This window comes from Atractosteus spatula, chromosome 13 (assembly GCF_055471065.1).
Source record: "Atractosteus spatula isolate fAtrSpa1 chromosome 13, fAtrSpa1.hap1, whole genome shotgun sequence".
NCBI lineage: Eukaryota > Metazoa > Chordata > Actinopteri > Semionotiformes > Lepisosteidae > Atractosteus > Atractosteus spatula.
In genome coordinates this window covers 27,653,679-27,667,011 of record NC_142718.1, presented here as the reverse complement: position 1 = coordinate 27,667,011, position 13,333 = coordinate 27,653,679, and the positions used below count along the sequence as shown (strand labels likewise).

At 38.5% G+C, this 13,333-nt stretch overlaps 3 protein-coding genes across 6 annotated transcripts in view; 2 read left to right on the top strand and 1 right to left on the bottom strand.

The window, feature by feature from the left end:
- The first annotated feature begins 183 nt into the window (after nt 1-183).
- Nucleotides 184-6,989, top strand: ssb (small RNA binding exonuclease protection factor La). Its single transcript, XM_088930137.1, has 12 exons — nt 184-310; nt 1,195-1,261; nt 1,380-1,483; nt 2,485-2,659; nt 2,747-2,854; nt 2,937-3,037; nt 3,551-3,622; nt 3,836-3,878; nt 3,973-4,110; nt 4,471-4,657; nt 5,078-5,206; nt 6,368-6,989. Exons 2-12 carry the CDS (start codon nt 1,202-1,204, stop codon nt 6,469-6,471), a joined length of 1,221 nt encoding a protein of 406 aa, XP_088786263.1. The 5' UTR covers nt 184-310; nt 1,195-1,201; the 3' UTR covers nt 6,472-6,989.
- mettl5 (methyltransferase 5, N6-adenosine) lies at nt 6,017-11,256 on the bottom strand. 2 transcript variants are annotated; one of them, XM_088930139.1, is made up of 9 exons: nt 11,233-11,256; nt 9,253-9,345; nt 8,643-8,796; nt 8,270-8,384; nt 7,858-8,042; nt 7,390-7,472; nt 7,251-7,302; nt 7,109-7,158; nt 6,017-6,554 (listed from the first exon to the last, which is right to left on the bottom strand). In XM_088930139.1, the coding sequence occupies exons 3-9, from the start codon at nt 8,740-8,742 to the stop codon at nt 6,513-6,515; spliced, it is 627 nt and encodes a 208-aa protein (XP_088786265.1). In that variant the 5' UTR covers nt 8,743-8,796; nt 9,253-9,345; nt 11,233-11,256; the 3' UTR covers nt 6,017-6,512. The 2 variants fall into 2 exon arrangements, with proteins under 2 accessions (XP_088786265.1, XP_088786264.1); XM_088930138.1 differs by lacking the exon at nt 11,233-11,256 and having other exon boundaries at nt 9,253-9,401.
- The window catches only part of ubr3 (ubiquitin protein ligase E3 component n-recognin 3), an 80,470-nt gene continuing 78,342 nt past the window's right edge, over nt 11,206-13,333 (top strand). For 2 of the 3 annotated variants that reach the window (XM_088930142.1, XM_088930141.1), the window contains exon 1: nt 11,206-11,751. In XM_088930142.1, coding sequence (XP_088786268.1) covers nt 11,318-11,751 — 434 coding nt within the window. In that variant the 5' untranslated portion in view covers nt 11,206-11,317. The remainder of the gene's footprint in view (nt 11,752-13,333) is intronic. The other variant, XM_088930140.1, reaches the window with a different exon arrangement.

The following is a 13,333-nucleotide window of genomic DNA, read 5'->3' as shown; positions in this document are numbered from 1 at the left end:
TTTATCATAATATTATTCCTGAAAACAGAAAGCACGGGCTATAGCGATTTCACGATCTGTTCTAATATATTTTTACAAAGCTCAGGTCAGGTCAATCGTCTTCGTAGGACTAAGAACACCACCCTTTTCAGTTGCTACACACACGATCTAACAGAAGCAAATTCGACTTTCGTAGGACGTGAGAGCATTTGGGCCATCCCGCGCCCCGTAGAAGCGCAGTGGTTTCTGGGATAAGAGTGCGTGCTATAAGAGCTTATTACCAGAGCAGGTAGCTACGGGCCGTCGGTTATTTGGGGGAAAGAGGGATCAGGTTAGTTTTGTGGCTTATTTTTTCCTTCGTGTACATGTGGTTTGTGTTCTTCAGAACTGTGAATGCTTCTCTGTGTTGCGGGGTGCAGCGTGTTGTTTTCTAATCGAACTTCCCACGTAAAGTTCGTATGAGGCTCCTGAGAAAATACCGGTACGAAACTGCTTTAAATGTCATTTTGTCCCTCTCAGAATACTTATGGATTGGACGCGTTAAGTCCAAGTACGGCACAAACCTAAACGGTAAATTTTAAATTTGCATGAAGTCGCTTAATTTTGGTTGGGTGGTGAAACATGCTGGTTTCAATGCAGAATTTTTTTTGTGACGAAACAAAAAAACGTGGAGACCTCATGTTCCGGCAGGGGGAGTTGGGCGGCGTGGAAGCTTCGGTTTTCTGTTAACTGCATACTCAACTCTCTGAATAATCGGGTCTTTAGGCTGAAATGGAGGAAATGGATCGCCACTTTGATTTGTAATTGTATTGAATAAAGTTTTAACATAGCCCAGAATCCTTTTATCAATTTTTAAAAGGAAGATTGATCTTGGATTGTTTTTTTGTTTTTTTCCCCCCCCGCTTGGTATGTTTGTTTCGCATGTTTACAGTTTATGATGTAATTGTATGCATAATACTACATTTAGAGAATGCTCGCTTCATGAATTCAGTGAGACCCTCCGTTATGCTCCGGGATATTTTTGTCTGGAGTAGATTCCTGTAGCCTCAAGAAAGTCTGTATCTTTCCATTTCTAACAGCTTTATCCCATCCAAGGGAGCCGGAGCCGAAACGGGCGCAAGACTGCGTTCACCCAGGGCAAACATCTGAAATTACCAGTTAGGTGAAAGATGCATGCATCAGGGTGTTCATATTTTAAGCTATTTTGCCTTTCAGATTAAACATGGCAGAAAACGCCCAAGAAATGACGACCCTTGAGAAGAGAGTTGCCGAACAGATTGAGGTAAATTTAAGGATTTCTTTTAGGAGAGTTGCAACAATATATTGCCCCTCAATGTAATATTAATCACAATGATACCGGGCAGCTTTACCAAAGGAGTGGGATTTCTTTGCCTTAACAGTACTATTTCGGTGACCATAATCTTCCAAGAGACAAGTTCCTCAAAGAGCAGATACAGCTTGATGATGGATGGGTGCCGCTTGAAACCATGATCAAATTTAACAGGTATGTAGTGTTTTGACAGCAGTGCTACCACGCAGACCCAGTTCTATCTGGTGCTTGTCTTTGTAAAATGTAGTACAGTGTATGTGCTGCTTAAAAAAAAAAAGTCGGTCCATTCAGGGGCAGTATCTGTTTATGTTGCTGTAAATGCACCGATATGCTTTATTAACCTACTACACCACAAGATGCAGTCTAGTGTTAGTCTTTGACCTGGTGTTTACTTGCTTGAGTGTAAGGCAGCATCAATTGCGCCACCTGCTGGCAGAAAAACTAAAACGGCGATTAGTTATTGAAACCGGCCGTCATTATTTTGAAGTCTATTAAATGGAGTATACATAGAATATTTAATACTAGTTAGGTGGCCACATATATTTGACAGTATTGTACCTGGTTAATAAAAGAAATAATTGTTATGGGTGTTAAAAAACTGACTTTCAAGGTACATTGTTAAGGAATCACCTGCTGTGAATTCATATATTCTATAACCAACACCGGTGAATATTAACTCTGCCTGTTTTCTGTGTCAAAATGCAGAATTACCTGAAGAGACTTGCATTTTTGCTTCATGTGCATGAAATCAAAGTAAACAATTATAAATGGTTATTGACCCATATGAGGGCTGATCTGGGTTCTGTAGTAATAAGTGTTTAAACTTGTATATTCTTAAAAGGAATCCCTTTAGGGGTTACGTTTAAGAGCAAGGAGTTGCTGTGACCCATGGGATGTATTAATATTTGCTATATAACCCTGTTCTACTGGCTGAATATATAGCATTGCTGGTTCTTTTTAGGGTGAAACAACTGTCTGTGGCTTTTTGAATTAAAATAGGTGAAGTAGAATTGGAGGTCTTTAGTGTTGATACTGCAGCAGCTAATGTTTATATATTTCATAATTTAAAGTGAATTTTACTTGCTCTTAAACATCACAATGTTGAAAGGTGTTCCTTAAATATTCTGATATTATCTGTCTGGAATGAATCCTGATTGGATTGTTTCTTACTGTAGGCTGAGCCGTTTAACCAAAGACTTCAATGTGATTACTGATTCACTGAGAAAATCCAAAACTGGGCTTATAGAAATCAGTGAAGATAAGTCGAAGATCAGAAGATCCCCAGATAAGCCTCTGCCCGAAGCTAACGACGAGTACAAAGATGCAGTTAAACACAGATCAGTCTACATTGTAAGTAATGCCTTCATTGGATTCTTGTACTTCAAGTAGAATTTATTTTATAATTTGCACTGACTTTATTTCCTTCTTTTTCCCCAGAAAGGTTTTCCCACAGACTCAAGTCTCGATGATGTGAAGGAATGGCTAGAAGGCAAAGGAAATATTGAAAATATTCAAATGAGGAAGAATGCACAAAAGCAGTTCAAGGTTGGATATCTGATTCTTTTAAATCATTTCATATTCTATGCCTTTCTTGTCTTTAACCTTTTTTCTTTGTGCCTTTTTATAGGGATCAGTATTCATCGTTTTTGACACGGATGAATCTGCTAAGAAGTTTGTTGAGATGTCAGATTTGAAATACAAAGACAATGAAATGATTGTGCTTTTAAAGTAGGTATATTTTGCAAATCTGTGGTGAATTTGTATTAATTTGTGCATTTTAAGTGCACAATTGTCCATTTTCATTTCAGTTTTTACATAAGTATATGGGCTCTGAGTATAGCAACACCTTTTCTAGCATGCAATTTTGGCTTGGTATATTCGTGTTAATCATTTTCTTTATTTCCACAAACCTTCCAAAGATCTGCTGGCTGACTTAATTGGTATCTTAAATTGTGCGTGTGCCCTGCAGTGTCCTTCTAGAATGGGTTCTTGAGTTTAGTTATTTTTGTAGCTTTCTGACCATGCATGTCAGTAGGGCAAAAAGGCTTCCTTCTCTGTAACCTAGCTAATTTGGTTCATGGTGGCTTAATGACATCCTTAAGATTAATTAGCTATTTCTTGAAAGATCTGGTGAATGTTTTCAGCAGTAGATTGAGGGTGGAAGTTTACCATCTCAACAAGCATGTCAAAAACAGCTGAAATGTTAAACAGTAGCACTTTCTCAGAACATATTTATTTTAGGGAGGATTACTTTACAAAGAAAAATGAAGAAAGAAAGCAGCTGAGAGCTGAAGCCAAGGCAAAGGCAAAACAGTAAGTAGACTTGACATTTATTTTTTACATCTTGGTAGTGCCTGTTATCTAGGAATAGTATAGTTACATTATTCTAGTTCTAAAGCTAAGAGTTGACCTGTTCATGCTTGCTTTCTGTGATAATTGAATAGTCCCTTTTGCATCATGTAATAGAAGTTCAGCAGATGGTGGTAAAGACATGTTTTCTAAAACCCTGCAAATTCTCTATTTCAGAGAAAAAGAAGAAATGCAAAAGCAAGCAGAGGATGAGGAAATGGTAGGGTATTTTTTTAATTGTCTGTTTTGAGTAGCATTTTTTTTTACCTTGGGTTTATACCCCTTTGGTGGTCAACTCTTAATTCCCATTGTAGAAATCGTTGGATGAACACACTGGATGTCTGTTGAAGTTTTCTGGTGATCTTGATCAGACCTCAAGGGAAGACTTCCATGAGTTATTTGCTGGCCATGGTCAAATCAAATGGATCGATTTCATTAGAGGTGCTAAGGAGGTAAGCTCTCCCTATAGAGTAGTGACGGTCTTCTGAACACTTCGTAATTGGTAAGGCAGCATGTAAAGCAGTTTTGCATTGATAGTACAACTTGCTGACCTGATATCTTGGCGATAATTTTGCAACATTGTTTAAGTTTGCTTTGTGCACAACTGAAGATAATGCAGTGAGTCATTGAATTGTCGAATTGATCTGTAAATATGATTTTCTTGATAAATGTTTAACTAGATAAGTGCAAATGACTTGTCTTTTAGCTTGGAGTCCTACAGCACCCACAAGTATGTGGCATGCTGAAACTTGGAATTTTGTGCAGCTGACTACCTTCACAGTTCGTGTCATTTAGATTCCTTCCCCCTACAGGGTACAATCCTCTTCAAGTCAAATGCAAAGGAAGCTCTTGAGAAGGCTAAAGAAGCTAGTGGTGGGAACTTGCAAATTAACAAAAAGGATGTAACATGGGAGGTGCTGGAAGGAGATGTGGAGAAGGAGATGCTGAAGAAGATAATTGAAGATCAACAGGGATCCCTGAATAAACGACGAGGTCGAGGTATCTGCCACAGTTTTAATTGTCAGGGTTTAAGTTATTTGGAAATGGAATGTGCTGTATCTGTGTTTAATATCTCCATAGGTGATGAGGATATTTACTGGCTTTGTTTTGCGTGTTCATGTGTCCCTGTAGTTTCAAAGATACTTTGGGGTGAGATATGTCTGACTTCTGAAGCAGTCAAGTTGATTGAGTACAGCCAGGATTAAATGGATATCTAGTCCTGAGGCTTGTGTAAGGACTTCTAGTATTGACACTGGGAGTTGCAGTGTGTGGGGGGGGGGGGAATGTTGCAAAGCTGATTTTCATCTAGTATGAAATATAAAGAAATGGTAGGTATTGCCCAATTAAACTATTTTCATACTAATTAACTTTCCCTTTCAAATTAAATCTGATCATTGACATCAAATGGTTGTTTTTCAGGGGGTCGGAAAGCAGGAGGAAGAGGACGGGGTGGGCGAAAAGACAGAGGTGGAAGAGACCAGGCCAAAGTGGAGTTTCAAGGCAAGAAGACTAAATTTGAGAGTGATGATGAACCTGAGGAGCATGAAGGTAAGCTAGCTTGTAACAACTGAAGGCATGTTACAGATCATCAGGGTTATGAACTTGTAGCAGTGGTTATAACCTTGATTTTTATATAGCACCTTCTATAGTACATTTCAATACAAGTTGTATAGTAAAGATTTTAAAGCTAGAGTTCAGAAATGAGTTTTAAGATGGAACTTGAAAGAGTAGAGTGATTTGCAAAATCCATTATGGGCTGTGAACTAATTCCAGTCTTGGAGCAACACCAGGAGGCCATGCTCTGTTGTGTTTGAGCTTGATTTTGGGAGAGAAGGCTTGAAGACTTTAGTGTTGTGCATGTGAACAGGACATTAACACCTGTCTACAATGTAGTCGAGAGCCACCACATTCAGTCCTTTTAAAGACAAGAAGCAGTATTTTGATTTTGTTTGGAATTCACATGGGCCATTACATATTGCGCTAGAAGTAAGTTTTGGCTTCAGCCATAGGTTATCCAATGGCTAACCCACTGAAATATGGTTTAAACACATCTAGAACTGAAAGTTTCCACCTACATCCACAATTGTTGCTGTAATAAAGTGCTGTCCAGTTTTTTATATGACAAAGTATTGATCTGTTCATAAAATCTGCAGCTACATAGTGTATTGATTATGCAGTTCTGTAAATTGTGTAGACTGGGTAGAAATGGCTCTATCTTTAAATGAGATTCAGTGATGTACATAATTGCACTTGCAGTTATCTTTTCACGCATGTAGATGTGGTATTAATAGTCCTAATTATCTCGAATGAAATTGGAGCAGAAAAACTACATTGAACAAAACCTGATAGTCTGAGGACCATTTATAAATTTAGCATTCAATTAGCCTTGTTTTATTAAGTGGTTAAGTAATAGCTTACTTTATTAAATAAATACTTCTACAGAAAAATCACTTTACAGGTGATTCTGTGCTTTAGTTTAAAATTGTTCAACTAGCTGTAGTTAGAATACCTGACATTTTACACTGCTTCACACTAGCCAATCTTGTTTTTCTTTAAATGGGCTAGCAGTTCAATTTTACATACTACATTGGATGACTACAGTCAGAAAATGAAAATATGCTCTTTTTACATTACTTTTCAAAATGCATAGAAAATTTAAACAACCTAGTCAACCATTCACATTGATCAATTTTCCCCCCCCCCTTCTAGCACCTGCGAGTCCAAAGAAGAGAGCTCTGGAGGAAGTAAATGCTGGAGATGTGGAGGAGCCAGTTGCAAAACAGATGAAAACTGAAAATGGCTCTGAGAAATAGTGATGCTTTTTTATTTTTTTAAATCCATTCCTATTCAGTCTTCATTTCATGGAGAAGCGTATGAAGTCTACTTCTATGTCGACCTGCAACAGGAATATAAAGCATGGTTAAGACTTAAATACAGCTTTATTTCTCCCTGGTTCTGGGCAATGATGCTGGCAGATGTGTGTGCATGTTAAATGCAGGAACCACAATGATTTGGCTGCAGTTTTTCTTTTACTTTTCCCCCAGTTTATGTTCTTAAGTAGAGAACACCGAAATGTTTTAAGCCCAACAAGTCTTACATGAACAGTTCCAATACTTAATATGTAAGCCTCCTGTAATTGGGACTGCAGTTACCTTAACACATTTATGTAAAGTGCAGTTACCTGATCTTTTTTTATGTAGGAAATGTTTTTTAATAAAGTACCCTTTTATTGTTGCCACACTGATGTGTACATGGTTTTGAGTTGCCCTTTCTGCAGTCTTTATCTGCCATGTCTGTACAGTGTATTCTTTAATTAAAAGAATAACATATATTTGCGTCTGTCTCTTTGGGAAGGAAATGTGGCAAAGTATGTCACTGAATTCATTTAGAATTTGAGCCTACAGTAAGAAAGGTAGTATTTAAAATGCATCCATGGTGCAAAAACCTTACCGATTTCTTTTTATGGAATTTGTAGGAGGCTGGTAAGTCATATCTAAGCTCTGTTAAACAAGAGAAAGAAACCACATTAAAATACCAGCATCTTAGTTTTTTTTTTAGACATTTATAAACACAATAGGTTTCTGTCCCTTACCTGCTATGATTTCCATCTTAACATTCCAGTCCTTTGCTTTCTTTAGTATGTGCTTTAAAGAAAAACAAGTTGATTTTTTTTCTTTGCATTCACATTAATGATGAATTAGCTTTTGAAAAAGGTGTGAACTAACACTTACTTCGCGTGTTGATGTTTTGTGAAGAGAATATACTGCTGTTCTTGCCATGTGGAACGCGGTCTTGAGAAACTGCATATCCATCCCTATTAAAAGCATAACATGAATATTGGTCATATGTGAACTCTTAAGTGTTACACAAAGTTTAAAGGGTTAGCAGATTTAATGCAAAAAGGATGTACTGTTTTGCTCAAAGAAAGTGTACCTAAAATTCGAGAAATTACAACATACTGAAAATTTCCCACAATTTAAGACGGTTGCAATGTTTTCTGATGGACATCAAAGACTTCCAATGATCATTTTAACAATTTTCAAAGATGCACAAGCTAACAAAACAGCTTTTGTAATCACATGGGGACAAGTCAAAATTGTGGACAACAGATGTTCTGTTTATTAGTAAATAGTGTTTACTCTCTGAAACATTAAGCATGGAAAAAAATATTCATGTTTTATCAATCAATTTTTGCTTACCTTTATTGCGCTTGGTTCCAAATGGAGGATTCATGATAACTGTGTCAAATCTCTTGGAGACGCTATCTGACTCCAAAGCACACACGTCGCACTGAACCACATCGATATTTTTCAGCTCAAATTCATCCATGTTTCTTTTACATATTTCTAATGCATCTTCATCAATGTCAAAACCAACACAAAACCTGGAAATCATAATAGGTAGGAGTGCTACATTAAAATCTAGGACATGTAGACACGAAAGCAGTATTTGAACAGACCATTTACTCCTCATCTGTGGTCTCTGTTGTCTATTCATTAAGGATTTCTTAATCCAAACACTTTATATGCTTACTTGACTGCCTGGAATGAGCTTCATTAATGTGAGAGAAACTTTATTTAAAACACCACATCATTTCATCAGGACACTCACCCTGCCTCTAGCATTGCAGCTCCAACACTGAGGACGCCACATCCACAACCCAGATCTGCTACCAATTTATTTTCAATGTCATCAAAGGAGTTGTGGATAGTATAAAGCATGCAGGCTTTGAAAAAGACAAGAAGTCAAATTAGAATCACAGACACAAACATCCCATATATAATGTACTGTATGTAACCCATTCTAGTCCTTCCGCCAGCCATGCATTATGAGCAACTGTTGGTAAGCTCTTAAAACAACACACCAAAGGTTAAGATCTCAGAAAATCCATCCCCCTTAGTGAGAATAGGAACAGATTCTAAAAAGGTCTGCTTTAAAGTGAAGTAGTGAGATCTTTATTTATCCTCTCAAATCTAAAACTTACCTGCAATGTGGGGTCTGGTGGGATATTGTTCCAAGAGCAACTTTGGTTCTTCAAAAACATCAACCTGCTGTAAACAACTTTCCAGTTCTTTCAGCTTCATTTTTTTCCAATGCTTTTCTTTCAAATGAACAGGATTTGAGTATGACCAGTCTCCCTGTAATGCACAGAACGCAACTGAACAGATTTAAAGGTGTAGCGGTGCAATTTCATACACACACGGGGGGAATTATAAAGAGACACAAAATAATCTAGCCAGCTCCGAGAGACAAATCACGCAGGAGACCGTGCAAACACCACACAGAAGGTCTCGAACTCTGGTCCCAAGGACTGCGCCGCACAAACGTGCCGACACGCTTTCCCTAATTTCTCTTTTAAAGGTGCAATCCCAGATTGCCTACGTTATATCATATCCTGGTACAAAACATCTGCTGGGAAAACTAAAATAATCATTTAGCACTGCAATTCCGATGCAAACGAACGCTTCACCCATGTGTTGGTTAGTTTTTAAAGCTTTCATTCCCATGTACTGTAACGGCGATGTACGAAAAAAACCCCACAATATTTGTGATACATTTTTAAAACCTATATTGGAAAACGAGGTTATACATACCTAAAATTAATGCTATTGCTTCTTAATTTGTTTCTTTTTGCTGTCAATGTCCGTAATCACTCCGGGTAAATATCCAATGCATCTCACAAACGTCTATAAAAAAGTAAGTAAAAGATGCAAAATACACATGCTTTGGATTTTAAAACAATAGCGGAAATTACGTAAAAAGGCGAGACAACAAACAAAACAGTCCGGGAAGAAAAGGGAGCATGAAATTGCGTTCCTACTACCGACAGTACTCCCAGCTGATTTGCTGTTCGTTATTTTATTTTTGATAGTGAATTTAATCATCCTCTGGAAGTCATCGTTCACTAGAAAGAAAGATGAATGAGACGTATTTCATTTTCAGCACTGATAAAACAATTTATAAAATAAAATGATAGCAAGTGACAGAAAACATTCATGAAGCTATATATTAAATGTGCAAATAAAATATCCGAATTGGCAGTATTTTCTAAATAATGTTAAGTATATTAGTATAAAAAGTCCCAACAGTCCCGTTGGGTTTTACACAGCACACCTTATCTAAACGCTGACACATCCCTATCTTCAAGCAGATGTGAACAATTCTAATACTAATAACAATAATCATTTATATAAATTACTTATACAGCACTTTTTCTGGAAACTCCACGCAAAGCGCTTTAAAGGTGATGAGGACTCCCCTTTAGCCACAGTGCGCCAGAACATCAGCTGTCACAACACATCAGCTGTCAGTGAGGAGGAGAACAGAGTGATAAAGCCAGTTCATAGATGGGGATTATTAGGAGGCCATGATCGGTAAAGGCCAGGGGGGAAAGCATCCATCAGAAATTCTCCATATGTATTTTAATTAATAGCATGGCACAAGCCGTGTTCTTCTCTTTGTTACAGAGGGTAAATACGACTGCTTTTAGTACTGTCAGATGTACGAATGTGCCATTTTTATGATAGAGTTTATGGAATTTATAAAGCTACAGTGTCTGGCGCTTCACGAACACCAGTCGCCTAGAAAACCTTAAGAACGTCAACCTATTGCAACTGCTTCAAAACATTAAAAAAATAGCTCTGACGTGTCCTTTAACGTTCCCGTGGTAGTATCGCACTTAGATGTGTTATTTTTAGTGCAAATAAAAAAAAAAGAAATAAACCAGATGAAATGATAAGATCTTTATATCGTGATGATATTACGTGGTGATACGGCTCAAACTACACAGCTATATCTAATATGCCACATCCTCCCTGGTTAATGACTTTTTATTGTATTTAAATATTTCTCTTGTCATGATTTAGTTCACGTGATTTAGAGACGCACTTCGATTCAGTAAACAAACACAGAATGGAAGATTCGGGATCCGCCTTCATGAAGCCCCAGCTACGAAGTTTTGTGACGATAAAATGTCAAGGGAGGAGCTTGTATTTCGCCTGGTCTTATGAGGAGGCTTTTGTGACCATTCTAAAAAAAGCATCATACTATATACGAAATTGCTAGGTCATACTGGATAATGTAGTGCATTGTAAGAAATACATTAGAGCTGTCGCTGTATTCTTTCCTCGAAGATGCATTTTTAAACATTAATACAAGGCAAGACTTAAATGGCAGTAACACAGTGCCAGGGATCACGTTACAACGGAATATAGGAATAATACATGCAAAAAGTGGGACGTTTCTTATAATTTCCCGTTGAAGATTTTGAACGAAAATGAATGTTGATACGAATAATGATCTTGTTCATATTCTATGGATAGCTGGAAATTTAAGTTACAAGCTTAATATAGTTATAAGGTAATTTGTGATTTGTAAAAGCAATTGTTTTAAAGAAAAGTGGCGCTCGCAGCACGGTGTACACCTGTGCATGCGTGCACGTTACCTAGAACTACATTTATCATAGTGAAAGAATTAAACCAGATCAATATTATGACTAGATCGACAACACTTCGCCACGACGACAGCCAGGTCTAAGCGCACACAGCACGCATAGCCGAGAGCACTGACCTCACCTCGCTGCCAGGAGACAACGCGAGAAACCCCGAGACCACGGCTACAAGACAACAAAAATAAATCCCTTCTAACAAGCCGGAGTTCATGATGGCGGCGTCGCTGCTGCGCCGGGACAAGAAATCCACAGCCGCCCATCTCAAAGCCGAGCTCAACCGGATTGACAACAGCTCGGGTGTCCGCCAGCTTCAAGAGCTCTTGGACAGTGTCCTAAACCCGGAAAGGCTGGTGGGAGACGCCGAGGCCCTCGAATGGTGCAAATGCCTGCTGGCAGGAGGGGAAGGATTCGAGGAGTTCTGCAAAACCGTCCGGTCCTATGACAACGCCACTCTGTGTGGCTTGGTGTGGACGGCCAATTTCGTGGCGTACCGTTGTCGGACCTGTGGCATTTCCCCTTGCATGTCACTCTGTGCCGAGTGTTTCAACAACGGTGATCACACTGGTCACGATTTCAATATGTTCCGGAGCCAGGCCGGCGGGGCCTGCGACTGTGGGGACAGTAATGTAATGCGTGAAAGTGGGTAAGTTCTGTAGTTCTGCGCCCGGACGGGTGAGGGCCCGTACTGAACACAGCTGAGCGGTTTGACAGTTTCACGTACAGCGGCGCTTACACAACGCTCTTGAGTACCGATGTACACTACGTGCTGTCCAACTCTCCGAGATCAATGCCAGGGTTCCTTTAACAGTGTGGGAGTCTGGTTTATTTTTATCCGGAGAAACTATGCAAGTTAATTACATTAAAGGTCTTTGTACTCCTTTGACTTTTGAATCCCTTTAATTTATGCTCATTCTCGAGGCAAAGCAGAATACGCCGTGTATAGAGAGTATTTTCTCATCTCTGGGACTGTGTGTTACAGTAGTAGTTTCCGATCATTGTCCTGGGGGTGTTTAGTTTTCTGTTTTTTTTTAATGCACTGACATTTATTAATTATAGGGTGACAGGTTTCGGTTCTCTGGGGCGTATTTTTAAATGTGATTTCCCCTACTAAATACGGATTTTTAATCTTCGTAAGTATCGACCCTGTTTCAAATTCTGAGGTACACAACTGCCATCTTTAAGGTGTGAATTGAAAGAACTTCGTGGGAGTGTTCGATAAATTGTTGTTACCACCTAGACCTGTTCGTCATCAATTCATCCTGTTAAGATTCATTTCCTCAGAAATAAGGGTAAGGCGGGTGTTGAGTTCACAGTGCTGAAATTGCCAGAAACACTACCTTTGAATGAGGGATATTTGAAACAAGAAGTTAGCCAAACCTCGGTGCTCAGCTGTAGCCACCAGAGACAGGTATCCTGCAGGCCCAGGGGATCAGTATTTGGCAGGAATATGTTCATGAGCAATGCCAACACCTAGTTTTTTTCTTTTGAACAGATATTCACAGCATAGTTATGGATGATTAGATAAGAAGCTGTTTAATTGATGGCATCTGCTGAAATACATTTTCCTTGCAAACAGTAGATTGCTACAAAAGGTGCAGGAGTGATGGAATAAGACTACATCTATCTAACGAGATTCTTTACTGTGATGTTACACTGGTTATTGACCACATCAGTGCTGATTTTTAACATTATAGTTACCATTGCAGAATAAAAATGCAACTGTTTTTCATGGTAGTTGTGTTGCCTTGCTTTTAATTAAAATTTTACGCAAAGAGATTTGTTTTGGGAGAATATTTAAATACATGCAAAACTGACTTCAGTTATTCTAAAAGGAACCAAGACTGAACAAGTCCTGAGCCTGCTCCTCAGCACTTCTTTGGAGATATCGCAGGGAGACCTGTTTACAGAGTGCAGCTTAAATCTGTTCAGTATTTTTGTAAAATTCCCAAGGTATATGGGCACAAATGGAAACTAAGGGGAAATTCATTTAAATTGGAGAATAGGTGAGTACTTCTATTCACAAAGGCTTTGGAGTTTACAAAAAGCTGTTCTGCCATGATGTTGACACCAGTAGCAGTTCTTCTTTCAAGAAGTGGTTTAATGACTACTACTAAACAAACACTACTAAATAACCTGTTTGTTCTTTTCTACTTTTTCATATCTGATTAGGAAACATGTTAGATAAAGGCATATCCACCTAACACTTTAGAGCAGTAGTTAATATA

Excerpts from the sequence above, each read along its gene's own strand:
- ssb (XM_088930137.1), top strand. The coding sequence starts at position 1,202 with ATGGCAGAAAACGCCCAAGAAATGACGACCCTTGAGAAGAGAGTTGCC. Across the intron at positions 2,660-2,746 it reads AACACAGATCAGTCTACATT|AAAGGTTTTCCCACAGACTC; the intron begins GTAAGTAATGCC and ends CTTTTTCCCCAG. Across the intron at positions 5,207-6,367 it reads TGAACCTGAGGAGCATGAAG|CACCTGCGAGTCCAAAGAAG; the intron begins GTAAGCTAGCTT and ends CCCCCCTTCTAG.
- mettl5 (XM_088930139.1), bottom strand. The coding sequence starts at position 8,742 with ATGAAGCTGAAAGAACTGGAAAGTTGTTTACAGCAGGTTGATGTTTTT. Across the intron at positions 7,303-7,389 it reads ACAAAACATCAACACGCGAA|CACATACTAAAGAAAGCAAA; the intron begins GTAAGTGTTAGT and ends TTTTCTTTAAAG. Across the intron at positions 7,159-7,250 it reads TAAGATGGAAATCATAGCAG|AGCTTAGATATGACTTACCA; the intron begins GTAAGGGACAGA and ends CTTGTTTAACAG.